At 39.9% G+C, this 26,101-nt stretch overlaps 1 protein-coding gene across 3 annotated transcripts in view; it reads left to right on the forward strand.

Moving 5' to 3' along the window:
* Positions 1–26,101, forward strand: part of LOC122806293 (F-actin-monooxygenase mical1-like) — a 1,110,237-nt gene that overhangs the window by 822,881 nt on the left and 261,255 nt on the right. For all 3 annotated transcript variants that reach the window (XM_044076589.1, XM_044076591.1, XM_044076590.1), the window contains exon 16: positions 24,749–24,913. In XM_044076589.1, the coding sequence (XP_043932524.1) occupies positions 24,749–24,913 (165 nt within the window). The remainder of the gene's footprint in view (positions 1–24,748; positions 24,914–26,101) is intronic.

Consider the following 26,101-nt stretch of genomic DNA (forward strand, 5'->3'; position numbering starts at 1 on the left):
CACTTAACCACTTAAGCCCTGAGAATTTCATGCACATTCCATATTCTCCACACACACACACACACACACACACACACACACACACACACACACACACACACACACACACACACACACACACACACACAGCACAAGTTTGAATAAATGAACATTTGATCATATGCCAGTGAGCCATGCACACACACGCAAACCAAAGAGAACACAAGATGACATCTGCACATTTTTTTCTTTGGTACTATATATTTTTACAAGGTAATTATGTTGTCTCCAGACCCTTTTTCACTCACTGTGGAGCAGATGCAGAAGTACTTAATTGAACACTGTCCTCCTCCAAGCATAATGCATTGAAATCTTCAGACAGCAGGGGAAAGGGTAAGTGCCTCAGCATTCTGCCTTGAACCAGGACTCAGCTAAACTAGCGCTTCATCTAGGACAGAAACCTAGAACCTACAGTCATCTTTTATAAATATCAAATATCAAAAACTGACTACATCATTGTCAACATTTTGATGGCATAAAGTTTTTATTTTCAACATTTTATTTCAAAATCATGATTACCGAATAAATGCATGTCTATATTTTGATGGAAAAGCTATATATGTGTGTGTGTGTGTGTGTGTGTGTGTGTGTGTGTGTGTGTGTGTGTATTTATATATGTATATATATATATATATATATATATATATATATATATATATATATATATATATATATATATAAATATATATATTTTAATGTAGTAGCTCTAATTAAAAAAATACTGGGAACACAGCTCATCTTATCAGGGTTTGTAAAATTCATAGGCTAAAAGACAAAAATGACCAGAAGTCAAACATGACTCTTGTTATGACTCCTTCCTTGCAGCTGCTAGTAAAGCATTTCCAGCCTAACAGCAATGATGTTAGCATACAGGGAAGTGTCTTAGGCCTAATATAAAACACTGTCCCCCTAAGATGATGGCATGACTCCCAATTGGTCATCTGTAGCCGTCAGGCAGAGCATAAGTGTAACTGGAAGATGAGTCCTCAGATTTGTAGAAAGGGAATGATGCTTGGTGGGAGGGGACACAGGCCAACAAAAACTATCTATATATTTTGCTAGCTAGATATAGATGTAGATAAATGGATAGGTAGATATATAATATTGTAGATTTTGCAGCATCTTTTTCTCATCTCTAAATCACTAATCCAGACATACGGCTAATTAAATTTGTTGATGACTGCAAGCTAAGTGATATCTTTCTGTCAGCATCCATTACCATGTTATTACGACAACAAGTAAACCATACTAATCAATGGTGTATTAGAAATGGCTTAAATTAAATGCAAAGAAGTGTAGCATTGCCACAAGTGATTAAACAGTTCTCTACAGCAGCTTACACTGTAGGCAGCATCCCACTCCAGACCAATACTGCCGTCAGAGATTCGGGCACCTTCAGAGACAACTACCAATCCTTTGGCCACCGCATAGCAACAGCTGTCAAGAAATCCTTCTATCCCATTTAGTAACTAAAGGCTCATAGGTTCATACTGGGCTGTTGATTCAGCAGCCCATTTGTAACCTAGGCAATGATGCCACCAATTTACTAGGACATGAATTAATACCAGACCCCAGCTTAGTTTTGGCCCCTTTACATAAATGATGTAGGGGACGGACTCGGGGGTCTACTTATGACTGCCTATCCATTTGTCCAAGTTATGCTTAAAAAGGGTATGCTTTACCTCTAATGGGTGTATGTTCCATGAATGAGGTATTCTCTGTGAAAAATATCTATCACCAACAGGTCCTCTTTATGTTTTAGTGGTAGTTTAGGTCAAAAGATAGTTCGTTGTCAATGGAGGTGACTCAGTCACTAATGACAGAGATAATATTTATGGGATGACTATCACCTATGTGACAGGAACAGAAGATGTCCTTCTATTCCCATGTTGCAGTATTCATAACATGAAGGATTCCCTGCGTAGGTGACCCCAACATCTGGCCAGTGTACCAAAGACTTTTGCTACTGCAAGGTACATGTGACATTTTACATAGGAAGCAGCCAAAGTAGGCCGTAAAAGTGATGTGCATGTACCATCCTCAGAAATTCTCTGCCTCTGGTCCGAACATCACCTTTTACCATTTGTCTGATCGCCGAGTGGTTGCTGTTTCAGATAAGTTCCCCATTGGGGAACTCATTTGGCATTTTCTTGCTACTGCATGTTTTTTCAAGGTTAATGTCATCCAAGAAAGGCAACTGCCATTGTGGAAGACATATCCCACATAAAGATAACCACAATCAGTGTCTTTTCTGTCTGGGATCTGCTCATGACTATAAGGCTTGTGCTGTTTGTCAGGAGTTTGTCCATAAGATGCTCCGTAGTTGTCTTTCTGTCCTTAACATCTACCTTGAGAATTAGAGACTCAAGCAACTAGCTGTGGAAGGTACTGTGGGTCCATCTGGTGAGCCTCTGAAGAAAATGTAAAAAATATTAGGCCTGAATCTTCAGCTGTGTCTCGGTACCCAGATGTCCCTCTCAAGGCCAGTTAAGGCTCAGAGGTCCATTCAGTGCTTGGGTCTTTTCCTGCAGTGGGTACAGGTTTGAAAGCTTTTAAGTAGAGTTCCATTAGCATGTCCACAGAGGCCTTGCAGGCATCCATTCAGGATGGTAAGGAGAAATCATGGCTCCCTACTTTGGACATTCCTAGCAGTACTTCTCCTGGCTTAGCTATTCATGACAGTCTAATGTCTGGGCCAGAACCCAGGCCTACATTGGCCCATCTATCCCAGCCTAGGATTTATCCCTTAAAAAGAAACAAAAACATGTTTCCTCCACTCAGGATCCTTCCCCAGACTGGCAAGCCTTTTCCCAGGTAATTCTTAATGCTTTTCTAGCACTAACACCTTCCTCTGTTCAAAACAACTTTCTCCAGGTTCTCTTCCTTCCTTTTTACTTAGGAGGAGTGGAACAGGAAGTAGTTTCATCCTCGGATGAGTCTTTATCTTACTCATTGACCCCCCCCGCCCCCCTGGGTTATGTTTTCCATGAAGCTCATTGCCCCCCCCCCTCTATTTTGGTCTTCAGGGCCATTAACTATCAGACTCATATGTATGTTCTGGGCTGGCCCTGCTGTCTCAAGCTTCTCAGCTACTGACAAATCTCCCAGACTCTGTAGCCAAAGCACAGCTTTTATCCCTCCTGATGGCCTCTTCTCAAGTAACCAGGCAGTCCATTAAGTACAGTTATGATGCAGCTAAAGTATCTGCTAGGGCAGCTGCACTGGGATCTGTCCTTAGCAGATATTCTTGGCTAAGACTGCAGTCTTTGCCTGATGATATCAAGGCAAAACTTATGGATGTACATCTTGAAAATTCTGCTCTTTTTGGCACTAATGCTGTTACCCTTTTCAAATCTTTACAAGAAAATGGGAAATAGTTACAGGAACTGAAACACATATTTGTGTCCCCAGTGCCAAAGTATTGTAAGAGTTATCCTTCCAAACCACATTTTGTGAGGAAGAAAGCCTGCACTACTCTGTCTCACAACAAAGGAACACGCAGGTAGAGCTCCTCCAGATCTCAACCAACCTCAGCTCAAACGCGCCCCTTTCTTAACAAACCAGGTAGTGTGTGACTACCTGTCCAATCTCCCCAACATTCCTCTTTCCCAGCACTTCTCTTACTTTCTTCTTTTCGGGATAAGCATTACCACAGACAAACGGGTCCTCTCCATTGTCCAAAATGGCTATTACATGGTCTGGAAGTCCATCCCTCCTTTCATGGGCATCCCTCAGCCTTCTCAAAACCAGCTCCTTTTTTTTTTTCCTCAGGTGCTTCAAGACCTGATCTCTCAGGGAACCATTCAGGAAGTTCCCCCTCTGCAAAGAGGAAAAGGGTTTTATTCCAGGATGTTCCTAGTCCCCAGGAAAGATGGTCCATGGAAACCAGTCTTAGATCTGTCCCAAATCAATCTATTCCTTCAGTTTCCCATGTTCTGCATGCTCACTGTCCAGACTCTGTTCCTTCTTTTGCTTCCTCTGGCCTTTTTGGTTCTCTAGACATCAAGGATGCATATCTTCATACATATTCACATTTGCACTTTGTTCAGGAAACACTTAAATATTTCTGTTGCTTCCTCTCATTTTCAGTTTTCTACTTTCCTTTGGAGTCTCCATGGCTCCAGAATTCTTCAAAAAATGCTTGGCTCCTATCATTGCCTTTTGCAGACTTCCCAGAACTCTGATTTACCCTTACCTGGATGACCTGCTTATTAAAGCAAATCATCCAGGCAGTCTGCAACAGAACCTCCAAACCACCATAGCCCTGCTCCTAAGCCTGGGGTTCACTATCGACTACAACAAGTCTTCTCTCATCCCTTCTCAAGATCAGGTTTTCCTGGGCTGCAGAAGAAGGACAGACATTATGATGGCTTTTCTCCCTCCACAAAAAATGCACTCTCTTTTAACCTACTTCCAACAGTTGTTTCCTCTAACTTCAGTGTCAGAGCGTTTCTCAGAATGCTATTGTTCATGGCATCTGTTATCTCCATGTTACCCTTAGCCAGACTTCACGTGAAAATTCCAGTAGTATCTGAAAGCAGTCTGGTGCCAGTGTGCTCTTCCTCTGGAGGAGTTTGTTCTTCCTCTGGAGTTTGTTCTTCCTCTGGAGTTTGTTCTTCCTCTGGAGTTTGTTCTTCCTCTTCTCCTTTGTCTGAAGACGGAGATACAGTGGTGGATTCAACACGATTTCTCTGAATCATTTTCTTCTCCTATGTGTTCCATGGAAAGACACTCTCTTCCTCAGTAAAAGCTCATTCCACTAGGGCTGTAGCTTCCTCTGGGGCCTTCTTCAAAGGTCTGGACACTGCCTCTATTCTGGAAGCAGCTACAGGATCTTCTCTCCACACCTTCACCAAACATTACAAGCTGCATACTATCTCCAGATCCAGAGCAGGCGTTGCTAGGGCAATCTTGCATGGTTTCATGGAGGCAACTTCTGCTCCAACCTCCCTTTCCCTTTCATGAGCTTTGGTACTCTCCCTCATGTTATGAATACTGCAACATGGGAATAGAAGGACATAGCAAAATTGTGTAAAATTTTACCCTAACCAGGGATGTCCTTCGTTTCCTTGTTGTAGTATTCTATCCCACCCCGATTCATGCTTTTCTTAGGATGATATCTTCTTTTACCTCCTATCCTCGGACTGCTGTTCTCACTGGGGCATTCAGTTCTGAGGATGGTACATGCAGGCATCACTTTTATGGCCTACATTGGCTACTTCCTATGGGCAATGTCACACATACCTTGCAGTAGTAAAAGTCTTTGCTATACTGGCCAAACGTTCGGGCCTCCGAGGTTGGGAATCTCTCATGTTATGAATACTGCAACACGGAAGAGGACATCTATGTTTATGGTAAGATTTTACATGACTATCCTTTCTCGGGTTTCACACAAAGTTTGCAATGCTGCATTTTTGGCATTTAGTCTAAGGCTGTGTTCCATGCACCACTTGTTACCATGAATTTAGACCCTTGTGGAGAAAGTATAGGTCATATAGAGTATTTATAACTGCCCTGAGTTTGCCGTCATTGGCAAAGTTCATTAGTCACAGGTTTTAGAAGTACATACCAAAGAAGAGTGGCCCCAAGATTTGAAGGTTGCCTCTGTCCTTATTTATGAGGTCCATAATGACATGCTTCATTGCCTTACAGATAAGACTGGTGAGGCTGATAGGTCTGTAGCTGCCCGGGTCAGTCATGATTCCTCCTTTGTGGAGAGGTATGACATCTCACCCAGGACAAAAGAAGTTGTCTTTCCTCTATACTCAGACCTAATCTGACCAGTTATAGAACATAATGCCCCTTTTAGTGTGCATCTATCCAAGCACATCACACAACTAGAAAGACCCCAGACGTTTCTAACTAAAAAGATTACCAGATTAGCACCCCCTCTTCAGCTACTAAGACAAACTTGAAACTCTATCCACATACTCCTTTTTCTTCCAGACTCCTGTGCATCAACCTCAGTTTAATATTCTGTTCTGTAAAGGACTGAACCCTCCTTGATCTCCTACACCTCCAAAAAAATGGCTGCATGATGACTTGAATTTTTTCATCAGTAAATAAATAAGGCATACTGGAGGGACAGAGTTATTACTCAGTGCTTCCCCATCTCTGAACTAGTCTTTCACTAAATATAAACAGAGTGACCTCACTGGAAGGCAGAGTTATTACTCAGTGCTTCCCCATCTCTGAACTAGTCTTTCATTAAATATAAAAGAGTGACCTCCTTGCTCCCTGTAAGGTAAACCTTGAGGATTAGGGGGGCATCCAACTCCTATGGCCCAATATGTTTTGCCCTCCTGGAGGCAAGAATTGTCTATGAGGGTGGGTATTGGCACACTGATTATGGTTAATGGACTGACTGACTCTGCCTCATAAACTCTTATGTCAGTGCCAGTTTCTGCAAACTGGGTGCTGTTTTTCATTCAGCATCTGGTGCTATGTTATTACAACAAGGCCTAAACTATACAAATGATTTATGCTGATACCCACGCTCATACACACCCCCAAAGATTTGAATTTTGTTTGTGACATAAATAGGACATGTTAGAGAGACAGATATGTACCTCAGAGAATTCCCATTCTCTGGATAGGCCTCCATGCGTATGAAGCAAAGTACCTTCCTTTACCATATTTAAGCATAACTTGGACTAATGCATGGGAAATCATAAATTCACTGCTGGGCTGGCACCTATGGCCCTGATGGACAACAGGGAGTCAGTAATTCATATCATAAATTCATTGCTGGTCTGGCACCTATGGCCCTGATAGACACAGGGAGTCAGTAATTCATATCATAAATTCATTGCTGGTCTGGCACCTATGGCCCTGATAGACACAGGGAGTCAGTAATTCATACCACCCCCTATAAAAATGCCTAAAACATGAAAACCGTGGGTCACATTTTGTTTGCAAGGCTAGGCTTATAAAGGCCCTAGTGGTTGTTAGCCCAGCCCCAGTTCAAACCTATGAACCTGCCTTTATTTTACTATGATTTCATGAAAAATATACATTTAAAAGTTTATCGTGAGTATAGAAATACATGCAACATATGTAAAAAGAGGGGAACTTGATCAACTCAAGAGATAGACTAAAGTCTGTCCAGATATATATAGATTCACTTCAGAAGCTCAAAATACTGAAATCTTGAATTTCAGTATCTTGAGCCCAAGAAGTGGAATCCACAAAACAAAGAAAACTAAAAACCTCGAAATTCAAAACCTCGAATACCGGAAGTTTTGAATTTCACGGTTTTACTACACACACACACACACACACACACACACACACACACACACACACACACCATCCACCATCCACCATCCACCACATAAACACACACAATCACTCTACTACATGAAAGCAGGGGGGCAAGCCCCCCTGCACCCAACACACACCCCCTACTTAAATATTCTCACTCTGAGGTGGCACTACATACAAACACACACAAAACACCTCCACACAAGCTTACTTTATCTTCGCACACACAGATCACAGCAACAAAACACACTGACACACACCACAGCCCCTACCCAAACCACTTAACACACACACTTACCCTAATACATCACCATAGCGGAACTTAAATTCCAAATCTCTGGTATTCGAGGTTTTGAATTTCGTGCTTCTAAACTTTCGCTATTATGTGGATTCGGCTTCTTGGGCTTGAAATACTGAAATTCGAGATTTCAGTATTTCGAGCTTCCGAAGTGAATCCATGTATGTATATGTATATATATATATATATATATGTATGTATATATATATATATATATATATATATATATATATATATATATATATATATATATATATACACATAAATATACACACACTGGCTCTAGATGATAGTCACTGTTGAAGTGACACCCCCCGATCCTATGTGCCAAAATGGGAAAAAGGGGTTATAGGTGTATATAAATACATATATATATATATATATATATATATATATATATATACACACACACACATGTATATATATATATATATATATATCATACGTATATATAATGTTGCATCTAAAAACTTTTAATCTAATCATAAATCATCTAAAAATTTTGTCTGAAACACATTTAGTTAATCACATCATTGAGAATTTCATATATAGCAAATACCCCTTCAGAAGTTCTTTCTGCGAGAGACAACCCCCCTCCCCTGGTGGAGACCATCACAGCCCCACATCCCCCGACTTAAATATACTAACTCCATGGTCAAACAACCACTGAGAATAGAGGAAAGAGAAAACACTGCACACATCGAATCACCGCTGACCCACAACCACTAACTTGTAGGTAGGCATTAGCATGTCATTCCTACCAGACTAAAATTCTAAACCAGTCCAGCATTAATTCTCCGTAGTTTACTGCAGTTTCCCCTGAATGTGATTAGATTAAATGTCATCTAGGTTATATGAGTTTCAGATTCAATTTTTAGATATTCTGAATTTAAACAAAATGAGTCTTAGAGCAAAGGTTGTGTACCTCTGTTGTGTGTGTGTGTGTGTGTGCGTGTGTGTGTGCGTGTGTGTGTGTGTGTGTGTGTGTGTGTGTGTGTGTGTGTGTGTGTGTGTGTGAGAGCAATACTTCTTGTCAATGTGTGCTTTCATTAATGAATGAAAAAGACAGTTCAGCTGATTAAAATTAGCTACTGAAACCTTAATGTTTTTTTTTAAATGAGATTATGGTTTAGTGGGGATAGGAAAGTATGATTTTTCCCCACTGTAGTGTGATCTCAGAGTTGGTATGTATAATTAGCAGGGAGACATCCACCTCCAAAAAAAATTCTGTTTTATTGTTTTTTCAATCTTTTGTGGATTAATGTGTGTTGTTTTTAACAGCTAGGATTCGATCATTAGTGGATAGACATTTAGCATTTTCACTGGAATGTTTCTCTGTGTGTGTGTGTGTGTGTGTGTGTGTGTGTGTATATATATATATATATATATATATATATATATATATATATATATATATATATATATATATATATATATATATATATATATATATATATATATATATATATAGATATATATATATATATATATATATATATATATATATATAACACACACATGTATATGTATCTACATCTGTATATAATATATAAAATGTATGTCTTTGTATGTGTCCATGCATGCCAGGTTTTCATTTTGTAGACAATCATATTTTCATATGACCAACATTAAGGGTCTGCTAGCTATCCTTTTAGAGAGAATAACTTTCCTAACCACTGCTTTTTTGACAAGCTAAACAGATTTTTTCCTAAGGTAGACAGAAAATGTTGGAGGTGTGATAGGGAACAAATAGGTGATTGGGAACATATCTTCTGGGAGTGAAATGAGTTGGAAGACTTTAAAGGTTCCCTGCAGACTGCTCTGTCAAAGATGGTGGATGAGCAAAATTGGTGTAACTAAGGAAATTATTTTTTTTGAGTTATGATATGGAATCAGAATTACCTAGACATAGTTAGGCCATGCTGAGTCTAATTATGGTGGCTGCTAAAAAAGCAATTACAAGAAAATGGAAATCAAAGTTTAAATCAACTTTACTAGAAGCAGTGAATATAGTAACAGAAATAAAAGAACTGGAATTGGGATAGTTAGAAAAGGCTAGGAGCAAATTACATAGAAAAAAATGGAAATTGTGGGAACAATACATACAGAGGAGGAACAAGGTGTTTAAAAGAAGGCAGGATTTGAATGAGCTGTAACGTTTGACTGACAATGACTGGATAAATTATCTCTCTGTCTGTCTGTCTTTCCTGATGTTCATCATGTTTCACTGTTGCAGTCCTAACAAATGGGTTATCTGGCTGAATACCAAAGGTAAGTAAAATTACATGGCAGCCAACATCACTTCCTCAGTCTTCCTTGCTGGTTGGCAGATTACCTTGGTTGGTTTCCGACTACTAGAGTTGAAGTCTACTACAGCTAAGTACCCCGTTGGAGATCCTCTTTTCTTTCCTTAACGAATGTCAGAAAAGGTTAATTATTGCCTTACCTGTGGAAAGCAGATTCCCCATAGAGATTTTCATTCCTATTGCATTATCTGTTTATTGCTTGACCACAACGTTCCCAATTGTGATCTCTGTGCCTCCTTTAATCCGAGTACTATCCGTCGTCGGGCTAAGATTTTGGCTAGGCATTTTGGAGTTTAGCCTAAGTTTGTTGGTACGGCGTCCACCGGTCTTCAGGCTTCGGATATTCCAAAAAAGCGTAAGGACAAGGACCGTGACAGGCCTCAGAAAACTAAGTCCTCAGATGAGGTTAAGTTAGTCGTCAGTCAGGCAGGAGCCAGTGAGACACTTTTGCATTCCTTGCAGTCCACAGATGTACAACTGCAGGCCTTGCTTGAGTCTTTTGTCTTCAACCTGTCGCCAGTTGCCCTGCCTGCTGGAGCCGCACCGTTAAGCTGACCTCTGAGGCCTCCGTTTTGCGATCTGACAGCAGACTTCTTCCTTCTACTCCTGCTGCTGCTTTGGCGGTTACCAGGCCTCCCGAGTCCTTCAGGCTAGCAGGTAAGCCTTCCATCCATAAGCCTGTGAAAAGGCAGGCTCCAGTTCTTTCTAGTTCACCTCAATCCCAGATGGTTAAAATGACTAATGATTTGTTAACTCTTATCAGGGGTTCTGAGCCTCACCCTCCTAAAAGGAGTAGGGATGTTTCTCCTGAGGTTTTGTCCTGTTCAGGATCTGTTTCTTCCAGAAGAGGAATTTTCTCAGGCTTTTTCTCCCTTTGAGGATTCAGATGCACTGGACTCCATCCCTTCGGCTTCTCCTCCAGAGGATTGCTCTTTTGGTGACACTTTAAATAACCTCAGGGAACATTTTAAATGAGAAAGCCAGAATTATCCTCAATCTAAGAAACGGATTAGGGAGTTTCTTAATTTACCTCAGCATAAGCCTCTTGCTATTCCCCCTGTGTTGGACGTTATTGATGATGTTTTTCTGGAAAATTCCTTGTCTCCAAATTTGGTTCCCCCTGCTCCCAGGAAACCTGACAGGTACTACAGAGTCCCTGATTCTCATCTCTTTCTTTTCAGGAACCCGTTGGCGGATCCAGAGGTTATTTCTCAGGGCTCTAAAGGAGTTAAGGTCACTTACCTTCGGACAGGGAATCTAGGAACCTAGATAGGTGGGGCAAGAAAATGTATACCTCTGCCACCCTAGCTATTAGGGCTACCAATTGTCTTTTTCATATGCTACCATCATATGTACCAAAAGCACACCTTGGAGGCTATTAAGTCTAAGACTGCACGTGTTCCTCTTTTGGCAAAGAGTTAAGACATGCAGCATTTGCTGAATTCAGCCACTCTGGTCAATAAGCATTCTTTGCATTGTGGTTTTGACATCCTTGAGGCCTCCAATAGGGCTACGGCTAGTGGATCTGTTATTAGAAGGCACGCTTGGCTCAGAGAACTGCCTCTTCCAGAACCTGTCAAGGCTAAGCTTTTGAATGTACCTTTGCATAAAGAAAATGTTCTTGGCAGCAAAGCTGAGGAGGTACTTAAGAAGATGAAGGATAAGGCCAAGTCCATGCCAACTGTTAAGTATTTTCTTCAAGTTCAACCCCCTCGCTTTAGCAGGAATTACCCTTCCAAGAGTTGGACCTTTCCTGATATCAGCAGACAGAACCATTCCAGGACCAGAGGTTATAAATCTTGTCGGGGGCAGGCAGCTACCACTCAAAGGTCTAGGCGGTGGCAGGCTTCCACTTCTAAGGTGGGAAGCTCCAAGCCTGCATCTCAATCAAAACACACTCAATGATTTTTTACAACTTCTGTCTGTTCTTGCTTGCCTGGAGAGTCCCTCAGGGTGGAAAGTTTTTTTTTTTTTGTCTGAGTCTGAGCCTCTATCAGAGAAAAAAAATGGTGCTCAGTGTCCCTGGGGCACAAGTTTTCTTTCCGCACCCAGCTCCCAAGGGATTCCCAGACATTCCGCCAAACCAAAATGCAGAAGTAGAAAAACAAATTTTATCTTTGTTTCATCTGGGAGCAATAGAAATCAGTTCCTGCTCAGCAGGTAGGCCAGGGCTTTTATTCCAGGCTTTTCGTAGTTCCAAAAAAAGAAGGCACCTGGCATCCTATCCTAGATCTTTCCACTCTGAACTCCTTGCTAATAATTCCAAAGTTCAAAATGCTCACTCTGCATCAGTTACTACCAATGCTAGAAAAGGATTCCTGGCTGGTAACCTTGGATCTCAAAGGCTTATCTGCACATCCCTATCAGGGACAATTGCAGGCAGTATCTTCGTTTCAGAGTGGGCAGCAACATTGTCAATTCTCTGCGCTGCCCTTTGGCTTATCTACTGCTCCCAGAGTCTTCACAAAGTGCCTGGCCCCAGTCATTGCTTTTTGCAGGCAGAAGAAAATTCAGATCTACCCATACTTGGACGACTGTCTGATTCAAGCAAGTTCTCAGGAACAGCAATTAAAGGATCTGGAATTCACAAAGACTCTTCTCTTCCTTGGGTTACACTCTCAGTGTGGAAAAATCGAAAATGGTACCATCCAAGGAGATGACATTCCTGGGAGCGAGTCTGAACACAGCCGCCCAGATGATATATCTCACCCAGGAGAAGCAGACAACTCTTTCAGTTTACTTCAAGGACTTGGCAAGCCTGTCCCATTTCCCTGCAAGGATATACCTGCAAGCTCTGGGAATCATGGCATCTTGTATTCTCATGATTCCATATGCAAGACTCCATATGAGGAAATTGCATTGGTACCTCAAGAACATTTGGTGTCAACACACAGAGGACCTGGATGTGATAATCCCTCTGCTTCCATCCCTGCAGACAGAGTTTCTATGGTGGGCAACAGCCTGTCTACAAAACAGAGGCATGCCCTTTCGGACACCTCCTGCCACTCAAGTTCTGACTACAGACACATCAGATTACACCTGGGGAGCACACCTGGATGGCAGATGCATACAGGGATGGTGGAACGCCCAGCAGATGCACCTGCACATAAATCTAAAAGAGATGATTGCAGTTCAACAGGCCTTACTAGCTTTCAAGCATCTTCTTTCTCCAGGGACCCTGCTTGTCAGAACAAGCAACACCACAGTCATGTGGTACATCAACAAGCAGAGAGGGACTCACTCTTACCCCCTGTGCAGACACAGCATGAATCTTTGGTCCATGGCAGCATCCCTGGACCTGCATCTCCTAGCTCAGTTTCTTCCAGGAAGGCTCAATGTTTTGGCAGACCAGTTGAGCAGGTGAACCCTGGATCCTCACAAGTGGCAGCTGAACAGAGCATTTTTTTACAGCATCATTCAATGATGGGGCACACCTCAGGTGGATCTTTTCTCCTCCTCAGACAACCATCTTCTCCCTCTCTCTTGCACCAGACAGCATCACAGCAGGGCCTGGAGAGTGGATGCTCTGTCCTTCCCTTAGACGTTGCTATCAGTTTACGCCTTCCCTCCTCTTCCTCTTCTACCCAGAGTATTATTGAAGATCAGGGATGATTGACCAAGGACTATTCTCATAGCTCCGGACTGGCCCAGACAGCATTGTTATCCACTGCTTTGCAGTCTCTCCCAATTTTCTCCTTGGCATCTTCCTCTGAAGCCAGATCTTTTGGTTCAAGAAGGGAGAATCATTCTGCAGCCTCATCTTCAGTCCCTTCATTTGGCAGCATGGCTCATTGTATGACTCCTTCCTTATCTTCTTCCCTTTCCCAGCAGGTAGTTGATGTGCTGAGAGAGGCCATGAGGCCTAGCACTAAGAAGTCCTACGCTGGCAAATGGGAAAGGTTCTCTCATTGGATGCAGGCTAGAGGGGAATCTTCTCCTCAGCCTACCCTTCCTCTGATCTTAGAATACCTGGCTGATTTGCTTCAGGGTGGTCTTTCTTTTTCCTCTATCAAGATCCATGCTTCAGCCATTTCTGCTCATTGTTCTTTTGAGCAACCCATTTTCTCTCATCCCCTGATGAAAATGTTTCTCAAAGGTGCTAGCAACTTAAAAGCTCCCAGAAGGGCACCTACTCCAGCCTGGGATCTTAATTTTATTCTAGAGAAACTCACTCTTCCTCCTTTTGAGCCAGCTGCCACTGCAAATTTAAAGTTTCTCTCTTGGAAGACTGCCTTCCTCTTGGCTATAACTTCATCAAGGAGGGTTTCGGAGCTGCAGGCTTTGACAGCTGTGGAGCCTTTTTTTATTTTCCATCCAGACAGGGTCTCTTTGAGAACCAATCCCTCCTTTATGCCTAAGGTGGTTTGTAGCTTGACTCTTAATCAGTCCATACACCTTCCTATCTTCTTTCCTAATCCTCGAAATAAAGGTGAATTGATGTGAACAGACAGCTCAGGTTTTACCTGGACAGGACTAAAGACCTTCGGAAATCAGCTCAGTTATTGGTCAGTTTTGCCCCTGGAGCTCAGGGCAAGGCTATTTCTAAGCAAACCATTTCCAAGTGGATTTCACATTGCATCAACTTTTGTTATTCCTTTCATGGCAAGGTTCCTCCTCAAGGGGTTAGGACCCACTCAACTAGAACAGCTTCCACTTCTGCAGCCTTTTTAAGGGGTGTCCCTACTAAAGATATTTTTGAGGCTGCCACATGGTCTTCTGTTCACACTTTCACAAAACATAATTTGCCTCTATTTTCCAGAGCCAGGGCAGGGTTTGCCACTGCTGTGTTGCAGGGCATTATATCCATCCCTTGATTCTGTTGGTTCCTCCTCCCTTTTCTCTGGGCTTTGGTAATCAGCCCATTTGTTAGGACTGCAACAGTGAAACACGATGAACATAGTACAGTTGTGTACACTTACCATAAATGTAGATGTTCGAGTGTATTCACTGTTGCAGTCCTGGTTTACCTCCCTCCTTCCCCCTTTTTGGTCCTCTCCTATTCTCTTTTTCTGAGGTACAGGCTGAATTGGATATTATTTTCCAAATTTGCATTTGGCTTAGCCTTATTTCTGGGGGCTTCTGACTGTTATGGCAAGAAAGACTGAGGAAGTGATGTCAGCTGCCTCCTTTTGTATCGGATGCCCTGACGTCCTTTACAACCAATGGCAGCCGATGTCATTTTTACTTACCTTTGGTATTCTGGCCGATCGAGGGCTACCTGGAGCTGGATAACCCATGTGTTAGGACTGCAACAGTGAATACACTCGAACATCTGCATTTATGGTAAGTGTACACAACTGTACTTTTACACACCATGTGATACATCAGGCAACGAGCACCTTTCAGAGTTCATTGTTTCTGTAGCAGTTATGGGTTTTATAGGCTAGAATCACTAGCCCAAGGACTAACCTTCCTCAGAGAGTGTACCACAGACATCAACACACACACAAACACAAATAAACACACACACACACACACACCTAGTGCCAATTTAGAGTGTCTGATCCAACTACTGCATGTCTTTTGAATGTGGGAGGAAACCGGAGCACCCAGAGAAAACCCACATGAATGCAAGGAGGACATTTAGACTCCATACAGAAGGCAACCCAGCCAAGAATCGAACCGGAGAACCTCTTGCTGTGAGGCAACAATGCTAACCACTACACCACTGTGCCACCCTGGATAGATTATAAGTGATGTATAATGTTTTGCAACTAAAATTATGTCAATATAGTTTGTTTTCATTCATATAAATGTATGATTGCCTATGTCATAAGTAATAATCTAATAATGATGTTTTTTGTTTAACAATGTGGCATTCTATGTTGTTTTCCGTGGAGCTTTTTCAACTGAATAAGTTTTGCAGTGGTCCTTTGGAGTACCACTGCCAAGAAAGCAATAATGGCAACCACTGTTTGACGGTGGCAGGGTTACTTTGTTGATAAAAATAGATGTGTAAGAGGGTATGGTAATGCTGTTATATCGTGGAAAATATGACGCTTGCATGTGTGATTTCATTTTATATGTATATATGCAAAATTAAAACATTCAGACTAATAAAGCAAACTGGTAGTTTTATAAGCATTAAATGTAAATAGAAAATCAAGCTATGCTGAATGAGTGTTGTGGCATAAAATTCTAAATTTTGTGAAATCTCTTGGTTTCTCAGCATATCTACAGTTCATATTCTAGAATTTTTGTATTTTTCCATAAAAGTTGAAAATAAGGTCCTATAATAATTTCCGTCGGCATATTTACTTCAAAAGTGTATAACCACAGTCACTCATTTGGTGTCTTTTCGCAGTGACCCATAAGACAATTATTAAGAACTAGAAAAAAAACTATCATTCCTTTTTTTTCTAATTTCATAAATACAACCACTTTTGTATACAGAAGAAAAGTGTTAGTGTTATACAAATAAGACAGAATCAGACATCTAACAATTTTAAATTTTGCCCTAAATTGTGTTTTATTGGAAGAGTGTAAAGTAAAATAGTATACTCACTCCTCACTGTCAAAATATGGGCTACAGTTACAAAAATAATTTAGTGCAATTAGAATTTTGAATATTTATAAATTAAGGTGGCAAATCTTATATATATATTATGAATAGTTAGTGCTCAGTTTTACAGTTCTGTTAAAGTAAGATTATAATTGAGTTTTTGATTAATATATGTTTGTTCAAAGGATTTCCAAGATGGCTACACATTGAGTAACAGCCTGATTTCATCTTTCCCAGTGTGAAAACAGAAACTTAGAAGAAAGAGCCAGTAAACACATAATTTGGGATAAATTTAAGTAACTGGCTAGTAGGTGCACTGCCTGGATGCCAGCAAAAAAAAAAAATCGGAGAACCTGAAAGAAAATCAATCACTAAAGGTGGGGAATAAACACTTGAGTGTGAAGAATTCTGCAGCTGTTCATCAAAAAGCAGTTCCAGCTCTAGCTTTGGTGCAAGACATGGCTTCCAGTAACCTAGAGAAAAAAAATAAGTCAAACATACTCACGGATGATTAAAATAAATGAAACAGTTATAGAGTGCATCAACTCAAATAACAAAAGATTGGTAAAAATGGAAGAAGCTTTAAACAGATATTCAGATGACGTCATAAAACTGCAAAAATCTGAGGTCAAAATGAAGAGAAGGCTGGCTGAATATGACACTGCTCAAGAAGAGATGTTTAACAATAATAGCATAGGAAGACAGGAAGGAAAACCTGAGATTTTCTGCTGTACCAGAGAATCTGGAAGGAACAGACTGTATTAATTTTATGAAAGCACAAGTAAGCAACTGGACTGGTATTCCACAGCAGGGTTTAATTGAAATGACACATTGTGTGTATGCTCCAAACCTGGCCACGAGAAAACAATCTAGACCTTTAATAGTAAAGATGCAATCCTACCAGTAGAATGAGTTGATTCTAACAAAAATTATGGCAGAAGGGCAATGAACTAAAAGTGAGAGACAGTAATGATTACTCACTGTACAACAGGCAGAAGATGAGTACATTTGTTCCAGTAATCAGGGAATGTTGAGAAGCAGGGGTGATATTCAAACTGCTGTACAAAGCTATCTTCAGAATATTTTTCTTTCTGGAGGGTCAAAATAATTTTTGATGCAGAACGTGCTAGGGAGGGAACATAAAAGTACGTCCAACAAAAAGTGAAACAGAAGGAGAGTCTGCTTCTTGTTTTGGTAATAAAGACCATACCACAGAGAGGCTGTGCCAGTAAAACCTTTTCCAATATCTCAACAGAAAATGATTGAGAGACAGAAAAAAAGCACAAGAGTTGATTAGAAAAACAGAGTACATTGAAAAGGAAACAGGGACTGGATTTGGGAGATGAAGATAAACCGGAATTAAACCAGCAACTGGGCAATTGACAAATAAATTTGGGATTACAAAGCATGAATTATATTTGTGAAACATGACAGAACAAGTAAACCTGGAAATATTGGACTTTTTGACTTTGCTAAACTTGTAGGGGACTCTAAAGAATATGCCCTGTTCATATCATTAATGTTTGGAGACACACTTAGAAGGGAAGAAGAAGGAAAGAATTAGCTGCAAGTAAAACAAAATGTTGTTCTTAACAGTAATATCTTTATAGTGCATGAGATAATCTGCATGCTATAAAGAAAAATGTTCTAATTTATTTTCAAGTGTAATTTGGATAGTAAAGTAAGTAGATGTCCCTGTTTTTTATATTTTCCTTTCTTTTCTCTTTCTCCTTGTTTAGTTCTAAAAATATAGATACAGCAATGTGAAAAAAAAAGAAGAAAAGTCTGGTCAAAAGAAAATAAAAATGATGTGCTTTTTCTCATTCTTGCATAGGGGGATGACTGGATTAAGCCCTTGGCTTGATCTAATAACAAGCTTTAAGAGAAAGTAAATAAATAAAACAAGAACATTGAATGTAATAAAGCTTTCCTCTAGCAAATAAATAAAAATAAATAAAATGATTGTAGAAACAATTCTGTATCTGGTTCTCATATCTTCATGGAGACAATCTGATAAGGAGCAATAAAACAGAATATGTCTTTCTTTTAATGGCTATGAGATAAGATTTTCTGAAAGCATTCAAGTGCTTTCCCATTCTGGGAGAGCAATAAAGATAAGAAAAAGCATATAGCACTTAGTTGAAGTACAAGGTCTACCATGCATCTTAGCATGGATAACCGTCCTTTTAGGTTAACCCAAGTCTGTAAGTGTGGCTGTCAGTTTGGAACAATTGCTCCCATTAGGAGAGTTAAACTTCAATATTTGAAATGTACATAGCTTTGTGTGTTAGTATTAAGTTAGTAGGTTTTAGGGGTGTATTGGGGATGTGTTTGTTTTTTTTTTTATGGCTTTAAATAAAACAGAACGTTTTGTAAGACATGGTATAGACTCAAATGGATGCGAGAAGAAACAACTGTATAAAAAATCAACCTGCCAAACATCAGTGTGTGCATGTAACAAAAAAGGTGCAACTACATACTTAACAAAAAAGCTGTTACTAGTAAAATGTGTGAACAATAACTTTTTAATATAATGACACTTTCTGTATTATCTTTAAATGTTAATTATCTCACAGATATGTACAACAAAGAAATGTAGTGAACTATATTAAAAAATGTAGTGTGCAAATAGTTATGCTACAGGAGACACATTCGGAAAGAAGTGAACATGTAAATTTGATAAAGAAAGGTTTTCAGGATGGATATTCAGCAGAATACCTGGAACATAGGACAAGAGGATTACTTGTATTAATTGCAAGAAAAGCTCCAATAGCGATAGAAGAAAAAAGAAGATAATAATGGAAGATTTGTAGTGCTAAGGGGCCACTGGCAAGGGAGGAGGATTACACTGTTATGATTTTACATTCCATCTAAAACTGCTATAACTGAGCTTAAGAAAATTCTGGGAGAAATAATCAGTCTTCAGCAAGGAATATTACTAATAGGTGAGGACTGGAATTTGATTTGCAAAGTAAATATATGTCTGGGGGGCCCAGAAGGGAAAATATAACAAAGGAGGGTAAATTCTTGAACAAATTTATGAAAATATTTGGCATGGAAGATGTGAATTCAGTAATAGGAGTTCAGAGTGAATTTACATATTATTCTCTAAGATACAAAAACTGGGCTAGGCTAGACCAAGTTTACATTTCACAGGAACATGTGCATTTAATTGAAGGTCTTGATATGCACCCAGTAACTATTTCAGATCATGCACCAGTAATAACTAAAATAAAAATACAAGGTAATGAAATAAAAATGAGAAAGTGATGCTTTCCCTCCTATCCATTGAAAAGAGATGAATTTAAGGAAGGGGTAGTGGAAATAATTCAGGAGTTATTCAAGAAGACAGAAATTTCCTCTGAAAATATAGCTACGGAGTGGCATAAAATTAAGACCTCATGGAAAGGCCGTTTCGAATGTTAATGCATCACAGTGAATGGATATAACTACCCAGGCTATTGCATTATCGTAGTTACATTATATAACTGTTTGTTCTAGCTACGCCTGTGTCCATAAGGATACTGTTTGACTACTTGAACTGTTTGATTGCACTACTGCTCTATAAGGATGCTGCCTATTTGTACTGTTTGATTGCACTACAGCTCTGTTGCTTGCATTTGAGATTGTTTTTTGCTAACCCTGCCCTCTCAAACGGTCTAGAGGCATTTTTTCCCTTGGGCTTGAAGGTAATTGTTGGATTGTGGCTCCACATGATAACTGTGTGGTGTCTACTACCTATTTGCACTGTTTTATATTATTGCCTTTCCAATCCTTCTCTAAAGTTGCCTTTCTAATCGTTCTCCCTGTCTAGTCTCCCATTACTTTTGTTCACGCTAGTACATCTCTTCACATCCTGATATCCCTTCCTACTACCCTATCTTTGCCATCTACCTTACCTAACTCTGTGTTTCTCTCTCTCTCTCTATTTCACAGTCTACTGCCTCAGGTGCTCCCTCCCTGCCTTAATACACAAGGACTACTTCCCTGCCTAATCCAGAAGACACTCTCAATTTGCCTGCTTCCCAGGCATCACTGAATGCTGCTGAAATAAGGACATCACTACTCTAAGAAGTGTCAATGTATGTAGCCTTGAGCAATCAACGTGTATCCTAAAATACTACCTGTAGTTGTTAGTCTGACCTCCCATTTGTGCATTAGCAGCCTACCACAGCCCGCTTCCCACTCTCCCCCCTCTAGTTTTTAGCATAGCCTTATAATAGTGTATGAGAACTACTCTATCCTTCAGTTTGCCATCTCCTTTTGCCACTAAGTGGCAGCATAGACCACAGAAAACCGTTTGCACAGCATTATTCTTCCAAAGTGCCTGCCGAAAGATAGCAGTTATTCCCACTATTTCTCCCCATCTGTTTTATTGCTAACTCCCTCTAGCCTCCTGGACCAGTCAACCCATATTTATATCTTGCCTACAGTACTTCCCCCACAACATAGCTCCAGCCCAATTTTTAAGAGTATGAGCTGTAGTTTCTGATAGTTTTTTTATAGCCCTCACTTCTTCTTGGCTCTAGCCACTCATTCGCCCTGCGGGCTCACTCCGCTTCCCTACCCTGCCCCCAGCACCTCTACACATATACTACCTGACCACACCCCCCTCCTAACACCTAATCAGCTAACTCCAACACCAATCACTCACCTTCTACTTCAAACACCATTTCCTCCACCCCTACCCTACCATGGCCCCAATACTACCTCCATTCAACTTATTGCTGACCTACTCCATAATACCACTGTTGCTTATCCCTTACTTACTAACTGCATATGAGCAACAAGTGATTCATTGTTTTCACTGCCCAAGAAGCCATACTATCACAGTGCCTGAACCTAATAAGATAAAACATCTATTTACTACCCCCTTAACTATCCAAACAAACACCTCATAAATACTATTAGAAATTGTTACAGCAGCCCCAAAATTAAAAAATACCAAACCCTTCTTTATAAGATTCTGAAATTAATCATTAAATATCAAAGCAATCTCACTAGGGATCAATTACTAACGGTTAGGAAAGGAGGAGATGAGATAAAAATGGTGATGTATAACCGATCAATTACTAACGGTTAGGAAAGGAGGAGATGAGATAAAATGGTGATGTATAACTGATCAATTACTAACGGTTAGGAAAGGAGGAGATGAGATAAAATGGTGATGTATAACCGATCAATTACTAACGGTTAGGAAAGGAGGAGATGAGATAAAATGGTGATGTATAACCGATCAATTACTAATGGTTAGGAAAGGAGGAGATGAGATAAAATGGTGATGTATAACTGATCAATTACTAATGGTTAGGAAAGGAGGGGATGAGATAAAATGGTGATGTATAACCGATCAATTACTAACGGTTAGGAAAGGAGGAGATGAGATAAAAATGGTGATGTATAACCGATCTGTAGAAAATCCCCAGGAATAGATGGTATTCATGTGGAAGTTTGGAGGGAAAAGCTGATAAAGATCTGGAAGGTTTTGTTTAACAGTATTTTAAGAGGAGGAGATGCACCAACATCCTGGAAGAAAGCAGTGGTAGCTGTAATACCTAAAGAGGGTAAAGATCCATCAGATCCAGCTTCATACAGGTCCATCTCAATACTAAACCATGAGTATAAAGTGTTTGTCTATAATGGCTAAAAGAATAGCAATGGTGATGCCAAAATTGATAGATATGGATCAGTGCAGTTTTGTGGATGGAAGGCAAACATTTGTCGACATTAACAGATGATTGATACTGCGGTGGTGGTGCTGCAGTAGCATTGTTGCCTCACAATAAGATGTTGTCCTGTTTGATTCTCAGCTAAAGCATCTTCTGTGTGGAGACATGTATGAATGGGCGTACCTTTGTTGAAGGTTGTGCGTCAGGGCTGGCAACTTGGCACGTATAAAAATCTACTGCCAATCATTAGCGGACCGGAGTTCCGCTGTGTTGGCCCCTATCCGGGAAAAGCCGAAAGACACAACAACAACAATAGACCATTGATGATCCAGAGGGAAGCAGAATGTAAGAAAATACCATTGTTGTTGGTGGGTCTTGATGCAGAGAAAGAATTTGACAAACTAAGCTATGAGTTTATGAGAAGGGCAACCAAAGCATTTGCATTCCCTATTAAAATTATAAGGTTGATCAGGAGACTATATGAGAGATCAGAGAATTTCTATTTGAGCAGAGGAACCAGACTGGGGTGTCATCTTTCCTCTTTATTATTTGTATTATATTTAGAACCATTGGCAAAGAAAATAAGGGACTCAGAAATTCAAGGATATAATTAGTATGGTATTCAAAAATGGCTCTTTTTGCAGATGATATTATTTTATACCTGATAAAACCAGAGTAGGACATTTCAGTACTGCAGAACATTTTGAGGCAGTTTCATATCATTTTGGGACACAACATTAATGAAGCTAAAAGAAAGACAATAGCTGTAAATTATTTGCCCACACATGAATTGGTCCAGCAATATCTATATTTATGGAAATATGATAAAATTAATTACTTAGGAGTATGGATTAAAAAGGATTCTGGTGTGGTAGCCAAGGATATGTAGGAAGAGACTAAAAGATAATACAAAAACTGACAAATTGGAAGCTCTGTTATATGGATATTGATAGCAAGATACAAGCCGTTAAAATGTATTTAATCACTTTCGTTTTATGCACAGCTCAGGCATATTTTTATCAACCAGAAGAGAAGTTGTGGATAGTAATTAATTAAGATCTGAAGGATTTTATCTGGGAGATGAAGATGGCAAGTATAAAGTGGGATAAGTTCTTCCTTCAGGTAGAACAGGGCGATTTGGGATTACCTGATTTGAAGGGGTATTTCAGAGCTACAGAGTTAAAGCTCCTATACATAGCACAAGCAGAAACCTATAATTCAAAGTGGAAAGGGATGATGATGAGACATGGGGCTCAAGAAACGAGGAGAGGCTGGGATTCTGGAAGCAGATCCTTAAGGAGGATAACAATAACCAAACAGAATAGTAGAATAGTATATTCTTAAATTATTCTAAGAACTAAGTTGACACAGGAATGCAGAAACGAGATTCCGCCGATAGGGATGACTGCAATTAGGATACAGACACTAGCCGAAAGGGGGCTGGAATTTATTGCAGAAAACTGGCAAAAGTACCAAGGCATTTGGATAAATAGAGAAGGAAAGGTAATGGAATGGGAAAAGGCCAATAATTTTTTTTGGAATTGAACTGGACTTCAGGCTAGAGATTGCCTTCCCTATAAAGGATTTATATCAGAGTACAGGCAAAGAGAAAGAAATAGGGGGATCCTAAGCAAAAGACCAGCACTGGGAGAGTTTTTAGTAGAATCTAGAACAGAATCTGCTGTTAGAAATGTAATAATTAGTAGAGCATATAAAATATTGCATGCTAACTATAAGAATCAATCAGAGGAGGTTAGAAAGGATTGGGAAGAGAGATTGTATAAGCAATTCATAAAGAAACAATGGAGGATATATGTATGTCTCCCATATATGCAGCAAAGTCTAGAAGATTGTTGATATTTGCTTGGAAGTGTTTACATAGGTGTTTTTATACCACAAGTAGTCTGAAAAGAATTCCTCCTCACGTAGTCCACAAATGTTGGAGGTGTGTTGGGGAATAAAGATGTAATTGGGAACATATTTTCTTGGAATGTAATGAGTTGGCAGACTTTAAAGATTCCCTGCAGACTGCTCTGTCAGAATTACTGGATAAGCAAATTGGTATAACTAAGGAAATTATTTTTCTGAGCTCTGATACAGAATTGGAATTCCTCAGACATAGTAAGGCTTTGCCGAGTCTAATTCTGGTGGCTGCCAAAAAAGCAATTACTAGAAAATGGAAATCAAAGTGTAAACCAACTGTACTAGAAGCAGCAAAGATAGTAATATAGATAAAACAACTGGAACTGGGATTTTTAGAAAAGGGTAGGAGCAAACTACATAGAAAAATGAGAACTGTGGGAACAATACATGCAGAGAAGGAATGATGTATAAAAGAGGGCGGGATTTGAATGAGCTATGTAATGTTTGACAGTGACTGCATAGATTATAAGTGATGTATAATGTTTGCAACTATAAGTATGTCCGTATGGCTTGTGATGTATAATATTTGCAACTAAAATTAAGTCAGTATGGTTTGTTTTCATTTATATAAATGTATGATTGCCTGTGTTATACATGATAATTTAATAAAGATGTTTCTTGTTTAAAAATGTGTTTTGTTCATTTAAGTTAGTTGTATGCTCAGCGTGTAGTTTTATTATTTGATTGTCATGTTATTGTATCTTACTGAAAAAAAATTAAAACATTTTCCACACTTCTATTTATGCAGGAAATCAAGTCAAAAGGAGAATTAGTTGGAACAGTTTCTCCTCCACATCTGCATGAAGTGGTACATGAGAAGAACTCTCAAAAGACCTATTCTGTGAAAGTAAACCAGCCACAGGACACAGTGCAATCTCAACATTCATGGCTTCATTCCCCACAGTCCAAAGAGGTGACTAGTTCTAATTCATTAAAGGAAAATTATTGTTTACATAAGATCACTGATTCCGAGATGCTGTTTGAAATTTTCATTTGTGTTTCCCAACAAATGAGTTGGTGCAGAGGTGACTATGTGTCTGAACCTTTCATTTGGGCCTGCAGAGGATTGTTTTCATAGAAGATGTTTGGCTGGTTGAAGTGTTGTAGCTTGAGACATCTGACTTACTGGAAATTAAGGTAAAAGGGCAACAGAGATGTACATACTGGTTCTATGGCCCTGCAGTTGGTAGTCATCACCCAACCTTGAATCACTGCTTTAATTTGTCCTCCTGTGCAGATAGATGTCTTGTAATGTCCATGCAAAGCTACAAACTACAGCTGGCTGATATACCCATTTACAGTAGTTGTAGCCTGTATAGATTTCTAAGGCATGAGCTGTGTGCAAAGTAACAACATTGACACCTATTTCTGTCACTGGAAAGTTTAGTGGGCTGCTGTGATTGCAGACTGATTAAGTTTACACAGTGTGAGTAAAATTAATTTATGTTTTATTTACCTTTTGGTTAACAAGTACAGCACTTATCATGTAATGACTCCAGCTCGGTGCAGTCTGGCCCCCATATCTCTGATAATCAGAGGCAGACAGTAATGACCAGACTAACATACCCGCCACCACATAACCTCTAGAAACTTCCTAACATATCCCCTCCTAATAAATTTTAAGGATACATAGGGACACAACTGGGTTGTATTGCACAGCTAGGCTTATAAAGACCCTAGTGGTTGTTAGTGTATAACTATGAACCTATGAAGCACACTGGCCAGTGGAAAGTGCAACGTCCACACATTAAGTGCTTGTGATTGCATACTTCCCTGATCTGACTCATCTTAATTTAGTCAGAGATGGATTTGCAGTGCACCTGCTGGTATATAAACAGGGAGTCGTCATATATCAGCAGTGAGCCTGGTTTGGGAGCACACCCAAAAGGCCCAGATGGAAGGACTGAGTGCCACTGCACATTCTGATGGCAGAGGGAGACCGCATACTCACACCTGTGTGCTTCCTGCTGAATACCGACCAAACAACAGCAGCTCATACAGTTCCACGTGGTCAGCATAGAGTGGTGACAGTGGATATCAGACGCTTGTGTGTAGGAGTGAAGGCAGTGTATGTCCAATGACTGTGTGTGAGGGTGGACAC

This window comes from Protopterus annectens, chromosome 7.part0 (assembly GCF_019279795.1).
Source record: "Protopterus annectens isolate FY-2018-M chromosome 7.part0, PAN1.0, whole genome shotgun sequence".
In the NCBI taxonomy this organism is placed as follows: Eukaryota; Metazoa; Chordata; order Ceratodontiformes; family Protopteridae; genus Protopterus; species Protopterus annectens.